We start from the raw sequence: 19432 nt of genomic DNA, 5'->3' as shown, positions 1-19432 counted from the left end.
CTCTCCTCCGCACTCCCTTCCTCTCCTCTGCACTCACATGAGGTTGGAGGATTTTCTGGAGCTTTTGATGGAGACTAAATAAAAAAAAAAGAAAGAAGAAAAAAAAATGTGAGTGGTATTGACATTTGGCATTGATTGCAAAACTTGGGACCAGATATAAATGGCAGAGCACACGTAGTGATGTGCACACTGTGGATTTAGGCTCCGCGGCAAGGATACCAAACATAGCACAGCACAAACTTTATACCAAATGCATCGAGCAATGTGAGCTGTCAAGTGTAAGATGTGAGGGGTGCAGCATTTGGTACTGTAGGCACTCATGAATGGATGGCCGGACTCTCACTATGTTTTGGCCAAACCTTGGCTGGGACCAGCAGAGGTTTAGGAATGTTATTTTGTAAAAGGGACAGATAAAAACAGTCTCAGAGAAAGCGAACATAAAGGTGGTGATTTTACATAATTTAGAAATCTGTTTAAAATAGTGTAATAGCCTCATATTCCTGACCACGTGCAATCTGCATGACAGTACTTCCACTTGAGTAGAAGTGAAAAACACGGATCTATAAATGCACCTGGGTGCTGTTTTAGTTATTAGTATTTATTTTTTTGAGGGGGGGGGAGAAGGTAGTTGCTGTCAACTTTGGTTAAATGCTAGTATGAATTCATGCATTACTCAACCCCGTAAGTTTCCATCAAAACTTGCACAAAACCCCTTAAAGTTACCATGACTTCTTCATGGGGAGTGTTATCAGTGTTCTAGCAGTCCTATGTATGTATGTCCACCCCCTCCCCTTATCAGCAATGCATCTGAAATCCTAAAAACAAAACCCAACAATTTGTATCTAGATATGAACATGCCATATTTGTATCCTTATAAGACATTCTTGTTTGAGAATGAGATGATAAACTTGTTTCAGACAGACTGTTGACAGACAGTCTGTTGATTATCTCCAATTTGTGTCACTATCAGCATTGTTTGTGTGTAAATACATTGTAGGCCCCTATGTGCCATGTTTTTGAGTACATATCACATGTCTCATATGCCTAGAGCATGATTTCATATTTTGACTGTAATATCTCACTTTCCTCGAGTCCAACAATGCATGAGAATTTGCACCTTGATCTATTCAGAGTTAGAGACTGTATGGCCAACACCTTCAAGAAATGAGTTGTTCCTACAGTTCCTACTGTAGCAGAACCAAGGAGGTTGGCAGAACTAAGGAACTACATACTGTACACTGAGGCTGTAAAACAGGCTCCCAGCAATTATTAGGGTCTACGTGCATCCAGACATTCTGATCTAGATTCCAGAAAAAAAAAAAGAGAGGGGAAGAATAAAAGCACATTGCCCCCAAAGAGGGATTGTGAGCTTCAAACAGTTAAAAGGCAACAAATACCAAGAGTTTTCGAGTTGAGTGCATCTCAATGCGTAATTGGTATAATACTTCTGGTGAGTTCATGCTTGCCAAATCCTCATGTTCTTTGTGGACTACGACACACGTCAAAGTGTTCATTGGGAGCTTTGCTCTCTCAGTATGCGATTTGCAAGCTAGATTTCATATCAAAGCAGTACAAGAATCTTTGCCTATTTTCAGCCCATTTCACTCCAGGGGCCCAAGATTAAAAAGGAGACCCGGAATATTTGGCTCTTTTTTTTTCTTCGCTATTCTTTTATTACCTGCCCTGGCTTTTTCTGACCATAGTAATATTTAGTAACTTTCTATGGGTGTTTAGTAGAGTGTGAAAATATACATTTTTGGGTCTGCGTCAGCATGGTTTGTTGTTGTAATATCAGTCAGCATGGTCACCTGGCAAATGTCAGATTTCTTTACCTCTTGTGCTCCATTCATACTGACTCAGCAGGGACTACTAATGCCCCATTCATACTGACCATCAGCCACAGCTTGGTGGAAACTTTTATGTAATGACATCGTGCATGAAATGTACCACTCATATACTTCCACTATGCAATACTGAGGACGAGTCCTGAGTATACTTGGGCAAGTCAGTGTCTATGGGAAATGCGTGTTGTAGCAATAATGGTACATATGAGTGTCATCTTTTGCAAGTTTATGTAGGCCTACTACTGTAAAACAAGAAATTTTCACGTGCATTTTAATTTCGCGAGCGCCAAAATTCGCGAAATTAAAATGCACGCGAAAGTTTTTGTCTACACTACATGCATTGAACACCAGTGGCAATTCGCAAAAATTTCATGCCACGAAAAGGGCTGTCGGCTCCAATTCGCGAAAATTTCATGCCGCGAATATATCATGTTTTATAGTACTTTCATGTCAATTTTGATAATCCCTCCTGTGTGTTAAAAGGATGTTGCTTTCATTTTCTTTCCATACATGTAGAAAAGTTTAATAGTTTCATGTGAAATGAGTAGGCCTATACTGTTCTCAAAATCATATTTGGTCCTTACAACCAGAGAGAGGAGTGAGGAGGAAAGACCTGGGGGGCATTTCATGAAGCATTTTTGTCCGACAACTTGTCGGACAAATTTGCTCTCAACCAATCAGATGCAAGGATTTCCGTAGCTTTTAACATTTTGTCAGACGAAATATCTGACAAAACGCTTCATGAAATGCCCCCCTGGTGGGTGGGGGGGGGGGGCGGAGGGGGGAGGGGGAGGATGGAGGGAGAATGACAAGATTATGTGACACAAGGTGCATTCACATTGACAATGAAATGCTATCACCAGGTAATTTTTTGCAGTGTGAGTACAAATACACCACAAAATACTGGGATATTTAGGGTTTTTTTAATTCAAACTTGCGGCAAAATAGGCATGCAAGATCTCAGCGTGAAACATGTTACAAAATACCACCAATCTGACAGGAGCGTACTAGTATTTTTCTTGTGACGCGACGCACTTCCTGTCTTTTGCTCATGTAAGATATGAGCATGTGCAGTGCTTGCCAGTAACACAACATAATGCCATGGTACATGTATTTTGTGAATGAAAATGGTTCCAAGTGAATTACTGCAGTATCTATTACCCTGGTGTATCGCCAGTGAGAATGGCGTCAACAAATTACTGCGGTATTCAATACCACGGTAATATTCAGATGTGAATGCCCTTCATGGATTATGTCAGCCAGAATGTTTGATATTGCACTGGCACATTGCACATTATTTGTACAGACTCTTGGGAGCCCATGGCAAGTGTTTGAAGTGAGCTGCAGGGATTAGCTGTTACTCCAAGGGGAGACATTTCAGTATGAATGTGATTCTTCGGTCGTTGCCCCCCTTTTTTTTTGTCTCAGCCTGAGTAGAATCTGAACATTTTGAGAGATGGGTTGATGACCAGGCTTTGAATCAATTTTTGTCTCGTGCTGACACAGAACATGATATGGCGGAGAAAAATGTTCAAGACTTTACCATGTATCTATTTTGCTGAAGCCTGTTTCCTCAACTAGATATGAGCGCTCATCAAGTTACAGTAGGTATGTGCCCCCTAGCCGGGGTAACATTATTCGACCGATGTCGACGGCACAAAAAAGGGGTCCCAGTTTGTGCATAGTAGCGCATTTCTTCACGGGTGCAGTGGTTTCTGCTTTTATTGTTCTAATGATGTGAGGCTTGATGCAATACCTGTGAAGTGTCTTTGATGAGAAAAGAAAAGAGAGAAAAAAAATATAAGGGGAAAAAGCTTGCCCTTTGTCACTTCATGGTGCTATAGGTGCAAAAGCGAAAGTGATGTGGGTATGGGGGTTATTGTTGAACTAGAACTCCAAGGGAGATCTGTGAATTACCTTTCCACTGCCCAGTTCCTGTATTCTAATCTTGCCTTCTAAGACTTTATCAAAGTTTATAGCTCATGAATCAATGAAGAGATCTTTTGTAGCTACGTGTATCTGCTCCATCGTTAGTATTTTCATGTTGTCCAGCAGTAATGATTATGACTGCCCAGCAGGTGCTAGTTGTAGGATAAGAGGGAGAATGTAAAATGTCTGGACTATCAAACTGGGCTTATCTGAAGTTCAGCTGCTTCGACACATGTGGGAATCTCTGCAACTCTCAGGCGAGCTAATATTTGACATGACTACCAGGGACATGTCATGTGCCCCTGTGTGACAGGAAAATTGTAAAAAGAAAGAGAGGGGGGTAAAAAAAAAATTGAAAGCCATTCCCAGGTTCAGGGAGGTCATGCGCCATCACCCCCTCCCCTCCCCCACCCTTCTCCCAAATACAAAATACACAGAGTCAGTGTCTAGGGCTAGAGGAACAAAAGGCTGCCTTATGACTTGCGGTTTTGATGGGCCGGGTGGTACCCAACTTACCAGACGCTACTTCACCAGAAATTTTGCTATTTTTAGCTCGGAATTTTGAAGTCTGTTTTATAGGAATATACAAATTCATGTGGCAGCTCAGTTGGGGTGTTGGAATATGCCTTTCTGAATTCCAGGACAAGCACTGAAATTTTGTCCGTTTTAATAGTGGAAAGCAGTTTCCAACTGTTCCAAGATTTGAATATGCATTTGATAAGTTGATATTAGTCATGTCAGGCAGGCAGGCAGGCATATAGAGCTGATGAAGTCAAGTGGTATGGTGCAGCTTTAATCCATTTCTGATAGCAACCTCATGTGCCACATGCTAGTCACTCTGAAGAATTAATGTATTTTACAAGGAATGGGTGGACCAAGAAGTGTACTGAAGACATGATAGGAGACAGGCTGTGCCTGGAATTCAATTGGTACTTTCTTTTGTACCTTTAACCCCATGCTTACCACCAGCACCTCGCTTATGTACCAAGTCAATGGCATATGAAAGTGATGGTGTTTTTAGGATTCTCAGTGATAGTGGCATACATGTGAATGTAGCTTGCTTTGTTCTGATTGTCACCCTTCTGAAATGTGTAAATATTATCTGAGTCATGGCTGTATATGCTGTATTTCTGTTTTTACCTTTATGACTTTGATATTTAGATGGAAATATTTGAATGATTATTGGTATTTGAATGCAGATTCTAGAGAGAGAGAGAGAAAAAAGAAAGAGAACATGCTACTGAATATTCAGGATTTTATGGACACCGAAGGGTTCTTCTACAAACATTTTTGTCTGCTTGCGGTGAGCATCTATACTGTTGTACACACTGTTTGGAAAGTATGATAAATGGGGGCTTTCCCTGAATGCCCTGCACTATCCTGTGGAAGACTTCTCTTTCCATCTGTCCTGCTCAGCTGAAATATGGGACTCTGATTTTGTTGTCTTCTGTTGAGGCATGATTTGTGTGGTAATTAAATACAGATATTGACTTGGTTGTTTATTTGTTACTGCCACTAAATACAAGTGAGTAGAGAGCACTAGGATTATTTCCTATGTCACTAAGCTTTCATTGCCCATTTTTCGATATTTTTCTGTTACAGGCGATGATAATTGGAAAGACTCCCACTTGGATTGAGATGTGAATGCACCATCAGAATTGGCACCAGCGGATGCAGAGGTTCTCTACCAGATACACCGGAAAGTGGGGCAAGTTGCGCAGCACCCACTACCATTCTTGCCTCAAGGTGAACTCTGTGGATTTTTTTCCCCTTTGTTGTCAACACTAAGAGTAAGAGACTGTTGGTTACGTCAACTGATGAATTGAAGACGATCCCGAAACTGCGGGAGGCAGCAATTTTTTCCTCCCACTGGGTACCACCGCCATCATCTATAGTGTCTTGCCAGGGCGTGGTCTGCGTGGTGGTAGGCGGGTGGGGCTCTCCTCTGCCCTCACCATGCCCATTTGGGGTGGAGGAGGAGGAGGAGCCAGTGGCATGGCATCGGGTGCGGCTGGTGTTGCCGGGAGCACCAAAGGCCTTCATCAGAACAGCAACCAGCGGTCAGTCTGTGTCAAACTCTGGGACGGTCAGTTACAACTCAATGTCGAGGTGAGAAATTGATTAACAAAAAAAAAATCAAGTAGTTATGAAGAATATCGGAATGAAGTGTGATCAGGAGTAAAATTATTTTCATACGTAGTCCACAATCACATGCTTGAAGAGATTTGCTGAATCTGAATCAATTTTGAGAGAAATTATTACATGCATATTTTTATTGTAGATGATGGGAATGTCCATATTTATTAATCGTATTAATTATTTTTTTTTTAAAGTACAGCATTCGAAAGAATCTCCCCCCAAAAAACAAAACAAAACAAACAAACAAACTTGTGATAGCTATTCAGTCTAAAGTTTTTGACAGCTGTCAAGATGAACATTGGTGTGTTGGACTTGTATTTAATGTATAGGGACTAATTAGTGCACAATCTGTAACCTCAGCTTCGCCACAGGTATTATATGATATCTCCTTTGATATGATTAGGAAATACAGAGAAAGCTTACAACAGCTACAACATGTAGACTAATCACAAATGATGTGTATCATGTAGGCCCTGAATATCATATAGTAAAATCTATATGCCTACTGTATATCACACATACTGTAAAACCAGAAATTTTAGCATGCATGAAGCTTTCGCAAATTTTGCAAGGAGCCAAGATTTGCTAAAGTAAAGTGTGTTTTTTCAACACAAAGCATCGATTGCTACTGACAATTTGCGAATGTTCCATGCCACAAATGTTTCTGGTTTTGCAGTATTAGTATATTGTCTATTTTGCATAAAGTAAACAGTTGTTGTATCTATCAAATGTTTACAACCATGCATCTTTGGAGTATTACTTGGAAGAAGATGTATGCTGTGTAAGGATTATCAAACAAAATGGGAGGAAAAATGTGAGAAAGGTTGGTCAAGAAGGTCTTCACACCATGATGTGGTCTCTCAAGGAAGGCGGAATGTGTTGCAGGTGGCTGTAATTGGTGGTAAATCCTGAGAACTCAATCCTCGCCCTTCATCTCAGCCAGTCATCTGCCATTGGACCTGGCATCCATGCACACTGGAAATGCCCTCTGGCAGCAACCACATTCCTATTTCTGCATCGTCCCCATGATTTATGCTCGATTTTATGTCACGTATTAAATGCCAGTGGTGCATCGCCTCTGAATTATGGCGCTGCCCCCTAATTCTGCCTCTAGTCATCTTTAAGATGGGGTAAGGGACCCGTAACAATTTGGAGGCAAGGTGATCAATTAGGAGCGCGCTCTCAAGAGTATAAAACTTGCCTGTGAAATGATATGGATTTCATGCCACATAGTTACAATCTATGTTTATTGACCTAAAAAAAAAACAAAACAAAACAGAAAAACTCCGCCAAAACAAGCGAAGCATAAGATTAGAGCAGTTTACATGTTTTGAACAGCTCATCCATGGAGAAATCATGTTGTCAGGTGCAGATCTCACAACTTCCATCACACCATGTAGGTTGTGTTGACATCATGCTTTATTGCAATGCTCCATTAATGACAAGCCTGTCTGAAAAAAACAAACAAACAACGACAACAACAACGCACACACACAAACACACATACAAGTCTGCCGGTGTGTGTGAAATTTCAAAACCTTCTACTGGCATGTACTGTTCCGGGATGATTTAATTTTTATGAATTTTTGCCAGCCAACTAATAATGGCCAAAGGAGAAACACATAAGATTATTGCCACCTTCTGTAACACATCGCACTGTCCATTGTTTCCTAAGTGGGAAAATTGCAAAGTTTTCTCTTGAAAAGAGATATTACCTATTTCTTATGCCAATGGTGTATTTCTCGATTGTGTAGGGCCTACTCAAAACTTAATAGTATAAATCCATATTCACGAAATATTGCACTTGCAAAAGTATGTAGATACGTGTACATGTGTACATCACTTTCTGAACAGAAACTGGTACATGGAAGATAAGAGAAGCAGGATTTCAGTTTTCAATAGTGTTTGTTTTCTAACCCTCTCCCAGCCTTCAATTGATGTTTCTAAACACATTTCAGATAGAATTCAGCAGTTGACAAAATATCCCCCCCCCCCCCATTCGAGAATGTTTTTAGGAAAAGGATAAGAAATATTTACATGAAGGCCTCTGCTTCCAGGCCCCCCTTCTTCTGAATGTTTGGTTTTGAAATGTTCATAAATCTGCATGGTGTCCTGTTTCAAAGAAGTACCGAAGATGCTGATATGTGCACGTACGTTCTATATGATCTAGCCCAAAACCCTTCCATAGCCAAAGGCCAAACTCGCATTGTGTGCGTGAACAAGTAAATCTTAGAGCAGAACGTCATACTGGAAATGGATACTGTTCATTAGATTTAGTGTATCCGCTGCCATCATAATGGAGCATTTCCACAAATGTTGGTCCAGGCAATTGCCCAGAAAAATTCTGTTATTTGTCCAAAATTATATTGATTATAGAATAGATTTTTTTTTTCCAATAAGAAATTTCCTTATCACAGTTCCTCATAAGGTGAAAGCCATGTGTCTGCTTGATGATTTCATCTAATTTGCTGAAGATGGCACAGGATATTGGAATGGTATGCTCCAAAGTTTCTCTCAGAATACCTACAGATTTGGCGGCAAGATACAGAGGCATTGTGTAAATATCTGTTCATGTTATAATGAATAACAGCATGTCTCCCACAATGCCGTTGCCCCAAATTGAAGAGAAATGCAGTTTGATTTGTCAAGGAATGCCATGCATTTGGTAACATTACATCACTTGAACTACGAATCCTTTATCAATCATCTGTAGCTTTGTAGGAGACTCTTGCCAAGTCATCTTCGTCTTCTCATTTCATAAAGACCGATGATAACTGCATGGGGACAAGAATCATCAAGTTCATAAAATACGAATGTCACCAGCAACATGTTTGTACATGTTGGAAGGTACTCCAAAATGGAAGTTTGATGTGATTCTACCCGACAAGTTTATAAACATAGCCATTGACATACATATTTTTTTTTTTTTTACCAACTTGTCCTTTCCTCCACACACATGCAAGCATCTTTGGTAATGAAAGAATGTTGGTTGCCTCACTCCGTTCCTCACCTTGGCACCAAAGTGGTTGAACCTATCATAAATCTGTCTGTGTGCCCTGCCAGGAGAGAGAGGCAAATACTTGACCCTCTACTATCTCTAGATTTTCTCCCACATTCCTGCCAAACCCCTGCAGGGAAGAGGAAGAGAGAGGGAGGGAGAGATCTATAGTATGGGGAAAGAAAGAGAGATTATAAAGGTATATATTTCATATGTTTCAGGTTGAGGAGTATTGGTTTTGTAGTTCTGCCTGGGAGTGCGTAGTAACCTTGAAATTGCAAGAGGGAATTCTTCCTCTAGAAGAAAATGGAAGTGGCCTTACTCTGTACTTGCAAAGATTGTAATGGAAAGAGGAGGGGGGTAGCAGGGGGTAGTAAGGGTAGGGAAAAGAAGGGGAATGATGGGGGAATGAATGAAACAACATACACAAAAAGCCTATCATGATTCCATGTTTGCTTGGTGGGTGATACGTTTGATCAAATTACAGATGTCATACACGTTTAGACTCATTTACTTTTGACAGGGGGGACAGATCTCCAGCAGAAGGATATTTTATTTAGACAGAGGCAGTGAAATAGAATCTATATAGATCTGTGAAAATATGAGATATTGTCAGGTCTGAAATATTTGGGGTTTATTTGATTTAACATGCTATGTATATATGATGGGCTATAATCAGGCATTGCCATCCAGCCCAGAATAGTGACTACACAACTGGTGTATGTACAGGAGCCAAGAGAAATGCCTGAACATCCGGGTTTCCAGGAATTGTTTTCAGTGTGCCAAAGTTACTATGGCCCATCAGTGTAGGATATAGGGCTTATACATTTACTTCTACTTATTGGTTTGTCATTTTATGTAGCAATCCTGTGTATTTATCTAGGCCTCTTTATGTTTAAAGGGATGGTACAGTATTGGTGGAGATGAGAATTGGACTTTTAATTTTTGCGAGATAGGAAGAAATCACTTATGATATACATAGTACAGAACATACCATTTTAAGAGGAATTCAAAGTTTATTTGAAGAAAATCGGGTTTGGAATGACTGAAACATCCAAAAACTATATCATAAGTGTTTTCTTGGTATTTCACAAAAAGTTTAAAGCCCAATTCTCATCTCCACCAATACTGTACCATCCCTTTAACAGGGCATGATACTTACTATTCTCTTTGGTGGCCTATTCCTGCCACTGAGATCTGCTATCTGAAATGTTGGTGGCCTGATAAAGAAATGTAGTGGCCCGAAATTACGTGATTCAAGTGAATCTCAAGTGCCCAATCGTGCCACCAAAAGATAGTCTTCACGGAAATTTGGTGGCCAACATCAATTTTTAGTGGCCCAGGGCCACTGCTCATGTTGAGCCCTGGTATGTAGAATCTGCCTCCTCTGAGTGCAAGCTGTCCATACTGATGCTTTGCTATGGCAACAGAACTCCTTGAGATGTTGGAAAAGATCCCTCCCCCCCTCCCCATAAAAAAGGAGGGAGAGATACATGTGATCACTGTACCCAAAAAGAGATTATTATGTGTAGGCCTACATCCCTGTGCCACATTGCATTATGAAACCAGGACATATGGTGGGCCACAAAAATGTGAAACCTTGTGTTCTAATTTCATAATTTTCGATTGTAGGCCTACATGTAAGGAGGGTGGGGAGTGAAACTAATTTTGGTATGGCGGCACAGGGTTGCTTTAGAGGGGATCAGATTAAATGAAGTCTTCTTCGGGAGGAGGAGGTGGGCGAAATCTGCCAGGGTTTTGAAATAGTTTGATCTTTACTCTTCCTGTCGCCTCCGAGATTAAGAGATGCAGTCATTTTGGTATATATTTGAGAGTGGTTCAGAAAGAGAGCTTTCGACATATCAGGTCTAAAATAACCATAATCAGATCTGATTAGGCAGGTCATGGAGAAAAGACGGATCAAATCTCACCGAAGGTTAGTCAACCACATCGCTGGCAAGTGTTACGAATGACTCAAAGATGTATACTGGCAGCTCTTCAAAGCTATGGAATTAGTGATCAAGTAGTTGTCAGTCTCTTGGACAGGGCTTAAAGCTGCCATTTTTTGGAGGGGGGGGGGGGGGGAGGGAGTGGGAAAAGTATTGAGTCGTAGAATTATATTGTCGAGACAAATCCTGGCATTTGATCCATAGAAGCTGTGAAGATAGGAGTTTACCATCTCACTGCATCATCGATGCTCAAGTCAATCAAGTGGTTGTAAATTTATATCCTGCATTAGTGATAATAACAACAACAACAAAATAGATTGGAGTTCGTTCCCTGTATACACTGGTGTCTGTAAATATGACCTAGTCCAGCTATGACCCTTATTGAAAATTATTAAATGAATTTGGTATAGCCCACTTCCCATTTCTCAGTTATGTGTTTTCATTTGCCAAACCCTGGTATTGGGGGGGGGGGGGGGGATGATATGTAATCTAATAAAAGGCTGGGAAGAAAATGGCCAGAGTATGCAACCTGGATTATTAGATTGTAAAAAAAGGAAATGGACATTTATCGTCTTGCGATGTATTTCTCTGTTTAGCTGTACCTGACATTGCAGAGTTTGTATTTTCTCTCTCTTCCCGGTGCTGACCAATTTTCTGCCATTACTGACCCAGCTTGACATTTCAGACTTTATCAAGGCCAAGTACAGATCCTTAGTTACAGAAGGAGAGGGCGAAAACGAAAGAAAAGAAAATGGTTTCCTTTTGTAAGGATGACATTCCTTTGCTCAATTGGTAATGCTGCTCAGTTGCCAAGGTTGAAGAGCTCAGTCGTGTGCCATATTGGCTGTATAATAAACAAAACATACATACTCATTAATTTGATTAGTTTAATCACTCGACTTTGTCTCTGTGGTTTTTTTTTTTCTGCTCTGTGTATTTTTTTTTTATCCTGGTTTTGCACATAGATCAAAAAGTCCCTAATGGGTTGAAGTCAGAACTTGAAAAGCCATGCTTGTATGTTGTTGTTTATTCATTAGCATTTCTTCACTCTTTGAGATGAATTTTTTATACTTTTATGTGTATCTTGTATGTGATGCATTTTCTTGTATCTTGTTGAAGTGGTAAAACTGATGTTGAATTGCAAATGTTGCATTAAGTGGTCACATTACATGTTTAGATTACATGGAGCAACTGTACCATGTTGAAATTGAAATTATTTGATTCAAAAGAAATGAAAAGTCCTTTGAAATTCATGTTACAGTAGAATTTTCTATGTGAGGATTTATGGCAGGACTTTGTACTGATCTCTGAACACCATGGTATTGACCTATAAGTCCCCATTGTTTTGTAGATATGAATTTTACATTCCAAGCATTACAGTCAATAAAATATAATACTGTACCAAAGAACTAGAAGTAAAGCATATAAATATGAAACTATGAAAAACTTTTGATAATAATGCTACAGCAAATGTTTCAGAAGGTGAACATTTATCTGTGACCAGATTTTGTTTTGAATAATCCCAAAAGACAGTAGTTTTAGAATAAACCATGTAGTAAGAAAATGGTTGATGAGCATGGTAGTATTTGGTCATAGAGCTTTTGATAAAGCATAATTTTAAACAAATATGTATGCTTGGACATTTTTCATGCATTTGAACATCATCATACAGTTCAAGTCAGCAAATTTGACAGTATATCTGAAACAAATGTCTTTAATTTGTTTGTGATTGTTTTGTTCAAAATGTACTTGTGATACCTGCATAGCATAGTACTAACTCTCTGATGTTTCATTGTCATGGGTTTCATGGAAATTTCACCAGAAATAATGTATACCAAAGTTTCCTTGTTCTTTTCTTGGGTCTCTTTAAATTACAGGCAAAGGCAAAAGCGCAAGACTTGTACGACCAGGTGTGCTTTATGCTTTCAATAAAAGAGGCTCAGTTGTTTGGACTGACAATTTTACGAGGTGAGTGGAATCCCAGGAACTTTTATTGTTGGCCTGAATGGGCTGAAAAGAGGAATGTAACGACATGGAACTGGGTATCCCAGGTTCTTGATAATAAGCCAGCTTCCCTGCATGTGTTTTATGCCTGTTCCAGTTTGCATTTTGACAGATTGTTCAAAGGGCCAGGGAGGATTTCATCAACGTCAGTATTTTCTCATGGCATCATTTTGAAGAAGACGTTGTAATGAAACATTGCCTCACAGTTCTTTTTATGACATATGTATACATTTATCATACATGTCAGCCTATCAATTACCAGTTGCTCCAACAAAACATTAAAAAAAAATGCTTATATGAAATATATGAAATTGGTATAATTAGTGCAGTTGTTTGGTTTTTTTTTTAGGTGATCCACGTCCTACAAGTTCTCCATTTCTGTGGATCACTCTTTTCTATTACATTATGTATTTACTTTTGCTATAATTGCAAAGTGTGCTTTGTTCTTTTTTCATTACATTATCATTCGTATATATGTATATATATATATATATATATATATATATATATATATATATATATATATACATATATATATATATTGTATTAAAGTCCTACTTAATGATTTGTCCTTTCAAATTGTGTACGATAATGAAAATTAATTGTTTGATGAATGTATCACCTTGTATTATGTATTTCCTAGTAGTGATGGAAATAAAAGTGTAACTGAATTGGATTGAATTTAATTGAAATGTCTTTCTTGCATCCATTGATGAAAATTTGTCTCAAGGTAATTTTAAGCAATTTTCTTTCTACATTTTTTTTTCTTCAGAAAATGGAGAGTATGAGTTTCTAGACTTGAAGACCAAGCTTTCCAAGTATGCCCCCAAGGGATGGAAATCAGATTCCAGTGAGGTAAGAGCTGTTGGATTTCAGAGTTTTCAGACTGAGTTTTTGCTCCAACAACTGTAACTTCATGTAGTTTCCAACTTTTCACACTTGGGAGTTCAAGCTGTGCATTTTTTAGGTTTTCATATGCGCACTAAAGTGCATGCTCTAGTTTCTGCTAGGGTGAGTGGCGCTGCCCAGCTGAGGGTTTATGACGTAACAAAAGGGATCTATATTGGGAAATCGGGTGATTTTCAGCACGCATACATTTGGTTGGAAATCACTGATCTCTACAAAGAACAAGATCAAAGGTGGAAATGAGCTGCTTGGTGGAGGTCTGTGCTTGTCTAGTTAATTTTTTATAGCTTCTATTTATATACATCAATATGATCTGCCAATGACTGTAAAGGGGTACATGTATTGATGATACAGTGTATGTAACAAACAAACTACACATTCATACCCATTCCCCCAGTGGCTGTGATAGAGATATATGCCACCACCCCTCACCGCAGGGGGTCAAAAGGAGACTATGAATTGATTCTGTCATTTCCTTAGGCGATCACACTGATTACAAAGTCAGTGATGTTTCTAAGTAGCCCTGAAGGATGTTTTTGAATTCCTGTCCATGATTGATGGTGTGCATTGTCATACACTCTGGTTTTTGATGATCTACAACAATGAGGATAATAATTGGGACCGCTCTAGGGCCCCAGAAAGGGTAGCAGGACCAATGCAAGTATTATCATGTTTGACAACTTTTGACAAGTAGTGGCCTACCTTTTTTGCATTTGCAAGTAATGATCATGTCAGTGACTGGCTTAAAAAAAAAAAAAGAAGAAAGATAGAAAATAAATAAAAAACATATCAAAGGAGTTTGCTTGTCTAAGCTGTGATAAAATCCAGTCCCATTTGTTATTAGCACATGAAGCTATATATCAATGTAGATTTGGCAGTTATCAACACACTGTCTATGGAACTTCTCAGTAGTCTTTACGTAGTTTAGTGCTCATGTGGTTCATAACAAGCAATGATTGTTTTGTTCAGCTTCATATTCAGCTGTGAGGATAAACCTTAATGGACAATTCTTTGATAGCACCTTAATGGACAATTCATTGATAGCTTGGCTGACCCATGTGTGAAATTGCATATTGCATTGGTTTTCCCAAATCATGAAAAACAGTGGAGATATCTTGTGTAGAGTGCCATGGAATCTTATTTCAATTCAGCTCTTTGTTAGTGCATTAGCATTGATTATAACTAATGAATTCTACCACGCGGAAACTGTTTAAATGCACAGCTCTTGAAAGTGCAAGTCATGTTTGTTCAAGGCCTAGACTCTCTGTTAAACAGATAGGGCTTTGTGGCGAATTGTTCGTCGTGCATTGTGCGACAATTGTTGACCGTGAAGGGGTTTATGGCATTGGCAAAATGGACAGTCCCTGTATGGTACAGTGATAAACTTAAAGGGTTAAAGAAGAGATGAAATCTCTGTAGCTGTCATTAGCGCACACATGAGAAATAACTGGTTCAATGGCTGTAAAATCAGTGTGTCTGTAGAAGTGTTTACCTTTGATCAATAACGTCCCAGTATTACTCCTCCTCCTCCTCCTACTTTATTGTTGGCATGCCCAAGAGTTTTGACGGATGGGTGGAAAGCCAGAGGATTGTATTTTTCTTTTTTCTTTTTTTTAGGGGGATGGTGGATGGGGAATCGTGTTCTGGTTCCTTGCATGATGGCATGCTGGTAGTATCGTATTGTCTGTAACGTCAGGAACCAGTGAACTTTCCCACAAACGGACGCACGAGAGATCGACTGGTTCGTTGAACTGTCGACGGTACGCATGACAAACTTTTTGTGTTAAGTTGGTCCACCACCGCTGGGAGGATTCGGTTGATGCGATATCCCCAGTTGTGACAAAGCCTTGGCATTTGCAGCCAAGTCACACGTGCTCAGGTGACTGTTGGCGGTAGTTATTTATGATTCAGGAAAATAGTTGAATTCGCAAATTACAGGTGTAAAAAAAAAGGCTCCCAAAATGGCACAGAACAAAACCACTGCGTATATAAACTCACACACACATAGGCCTACATGGTAGATTTTCCTTGTTTATTCGGTAGCTTCACTTGGCTTCTTTTTTTTCTCTTGACATCTGAATGGACGTTGCAACATAGGACACTGTGATGGTTTTGTTGTGACTGTTGATATGGGCTCTTAGTCTTATGTAGCATCTATCAACTCACTTCTGGCACAGAATTAAGGTTTCTAAGCAACTTTCAGGGAGTTTTGGGCAGCTGATAATCGCAAAGCTGTTTTGATTATGGGGTTAGAAATAAATTTCCGAAACGCTGAAAAAAAGTTCAATCGCAAATGTGTTTGAGCCAGAAATGTGTTTCTGTAGATTTGATAAATGCAGAGTTGTTTTAAAATGCATTTATAGCACGGACCTGCCCACGCCAACCACTGCCAACTACACATCTCTGCATCTCATGTCAAACTGCGCAAAGAAGCTGCACAGTGACAAGGCCTCCCAGTCGACTCACAGAGTTGATGAATGCAGCAACTCCCGACTGATCCAAAAGGCGTTTGCAAACTTGTTGTGATTGTGGGTATTGAAACATGTTTGAAACATAGGGAAGTTGACAAACTCAGCCTTTATACAATGTAGTTTCCTTTTGCTAGGCATCTCACTCTCTTCTGTGAAAAAAAAAAAATGCTCAGGGGAGGAGTACTCAATCATTAATGTCATTTATGCAACCAGGTACAAGGAATTCCGATGTCTAAAACGAGATAGCAGAGGAGAAAAAGAAATTACCATTACTGATATTGAGATAAGGATTCCATGTGGTCCATATTTGCATCATACTCCGAGTATAGATTTAGGATGTCTGGATGTGGACAAAATAGGCATTGCAGCAGAAGAAATTACATGTACCTTTTATATGACCTTCAGCACCTCAGACAATTAAACATACTATAAAAGAAAATTTTAAAGTATATATATCAGGGGCCCTTTTGTGCTTCAAAATAAGTTTGCAGGTATTATATGACCAACACATTTGAACAAACAACATAAATAGATTAGCACAAAGAATTGCTGGATGTTTATTTTGTTTACATGAATTGACATCTAGGCATGTTGGCCTAACCTGCAAATGTATATATGATAGAAGAAAGGAAACAATATACAAAAGGTTTGAGAATTCTTTTGTTAATCCAGACATTCCTGACAGCTAACTCCTCCTTTCTCTTTGTGTATGAAATTGTTGTTTTTTCCGGTAAAATCAACAATGAGATACCTGTCTGCTTGACAAGGGGGCATTGAATTGCATTTTTATGCAGACACCACATGATTTATTTTTTCACCACTGAATAGGAGATCTGTTAGAATGGAATGCAGCTACCTATACATGTACAGTGTATGTTCACCAGAACAATAGAATGGAATGTCCAGCACCATCCAATTGACATAGTTTTGTGCTGAAAGTAAATAGTTGTGGAAGGCAGTTTTTGTAGTGGTCACATTGTTGATGAATGAACACCTCCCAAACCAGTAGATTTCATAAATTGTTGCTTCCTTAGGCCTCTGAACAAACAAACATCCAAAAGCTCGAAAATCTCTCTTGTAATGTTGTCGATGAATGAATGCCCCCAAACCAGTAGAATTTATAGATTGCTTCTTTTGTATAACTGTGAACAAATAAATATCCAAAAGATTGAAATCTGTGGTAAGATGGGCATGTTTACCAAAGTATCTTTAAAATTCATGAGTTGAATTTGGTCTGCATTTTGCCTTATCCTGAACTATTGTTACCAGCCTGCAAAGGTGCAAACAATTTCTGAGTTCCGTAGACATGTGAAATAGACCAACTCACAATGTATGTTCAGAAACACTTCAGGGAGCATGAAGTTTATCCCTCCTAAAGATCTAGGATGCCGTCACAGTCATTTTTTATTATTCCTTGACATTCAGGTACAAAATTTAAAGCCAGAACATAATTCTTGGAAGGGCTCAAAATTCATCTCTCACCAACTGGAATGTACTTGCAATACATATATACCCTACCAAGAAACTTACTTGGCTGATGCATTTTGCCAGGGTGAGGAGTTGTTTTGGAGTATTTCGAGATCAAAGTGCGGAATAATTTAGATCGTGGTACACAACTTTTATTCCAGAAGATATTACAGTTCTTTCTTTTTAACTACTAAAAACGTGGCGAAAGAATGTCTCATGAATTTAAAAAAAAATGAGGCCCTCAGACCCGTGGATTCCACGGGTGCTGCTAGTATAACATGATTCGCTCAAGCGTGGAAGATCAGTGGATATTGCTATGGCCTGATTTGTCGATTATTAATAATCAAGTAAGAAAAATTACATAGCAACCACAATCGCGAAAGCTCTGAGATTGTGGACTTCCAGCAAACCTTTTTGACTAATCCACATTTTCATTATCACCCAATTGAAATTGTGTATTACAGCTTTTTTCATGCATTTCTTATGCACACGTGTACATTTTTGAGCAATAATCGACAGTTCTGCAGGCATACATGAAAGCTATGTTTTGGCTCATACCCTGTTGCGAAGAGAGCAGGTCTCTGTGAAAGGGGATCCTAGAATTGGAGCTGATACTTTTCATGCTTCTTCAGCAGCGACTTTCTTGAATTGATGTTTCATTTCAATAACAAATACTGTTAGAAAATGTGTGGAAAAGTTGGGAGCACACCTTCCTAATTTTTTTTTTTCCATTTCCACGTTGAATTTCCGATAACTCTTTGACACGGATGGAGTACATATGCAAGGGGTTTATATTCTCTCATCATAAAATTATGATAAAGGCAGTTGTGGATGTATCGAGAGGATCACATCATTGTCCTGCTTGCAGGATGTGTCTTCTAGTAGATAGATTTTGAGCAAATACCCCTGGCTGCTTGCAGACAAAGCTATTGTAAGCCCTAACTGCTCCTCCTCCTCCTCCCTAGAATTCATCTTCATTATCTATTCGACATTCCCCCTTTTTATTGACATGCTCCGATTTGTGAGATGAGATTAGGAGATCCTTTGTGTTCTAATGCAGCGTGGAATGTCAAAGTCTTGAGAAGCTGGGGGAAGGAGGTGGGTGGGGGGGGGGGGGGGGGTGTAGATACTTTAGAATGGAGGATGGTCACTTGTTGTCCTTTAGTTGTGGTCCCCCTTCCCTGAAAAGCTGAATTACCAGTTGGATGAGGTTAGATCCAACGCTTGTTTGTTTGGCATAGTATTATTATTGGAAGAATCCTCATGAGCTTGTGATGGAATAGTCTGACTCTACAGGACTTTTCACAAACTTACATGCAATCATCACAACCAAAGCAGTCCTTATTACATTCTTTGCAATTTCACATGTTATTTGAATTGCTCTAAAAAAAAAAAACTCAACAAATGCATCTGCCATGGTTTCGTTTGGTTTTTATGTCATTGTTAAAGGGACTGTACAGTACTGGTTGAGGTAGGGATTCATGTTTTGAACATTCCTAAGCGAGATAATGAAAAGCCTCTTATGAAATATGAAAGAGCATGTAATTTTAAGAAGGATTCAACGTTTATTTGATGAAAATTGGTTTTCAAATGGCTGAGATATCAAAAAAAAGTGCTAATAATAAAAGGCGACATGCCCCAACTTTACTAGTATCTCTTTGTTTCACCTTGTTTTTGGATATCTCAGCCATTTCAAAACCGATTTTCATCGAATAAGCTTTTGAT

The 19432-nt window shown here is 39.2% G+C and overlaps 1 protein-coding gene across 1 annotated transcript in view; it reads left to right on the top strand.

Moving 5' to 3' along the window:
• The window catches only part of LOC139728990 (uncharacterized), a 71624-nt gene that overhangs the window by 17642 nt on the left and 34550 nt on the right, over positions 1–19432 (top strand). Inside the window, exons 2-4 of the mRNA XM_071639917.1 lie at positions 5376–5882; positions 12737–12827; positions 13636–13718. Of these exons, the coding sequence (XP_071496018.1) occupies positions 5730–5882; positions 12737–12827; positions 13636–13718 (327 nt within the window). The 5' untranslated portion in view covers positions 5376–5729. The remainder of the gene's footprint in view (positions 1–5375; positions 5883–12736; positions 12828–13635; positions 13719–19432) is intronic.

This window comes from Diadema antillarum, unplaced genomic scaffold, assembly GCF_040938485.1.
Source record: "Diadema antillarum isolate AM-2024a unplaced genomic scaffold, OU_Dant_1.0 seq00000209_RagTag, whole genome shotgun sequence".
NCBI lineage: Eukaryota > Metazoa > Echinodermata > Echinoidea > Diadematoida > Diadematidae > Diadema > Diadema antillarum.
Note: the sequence above shows the minus strand (reverse complement) of the source record. Positions and strands in the feature narration are given on the sequence as shown.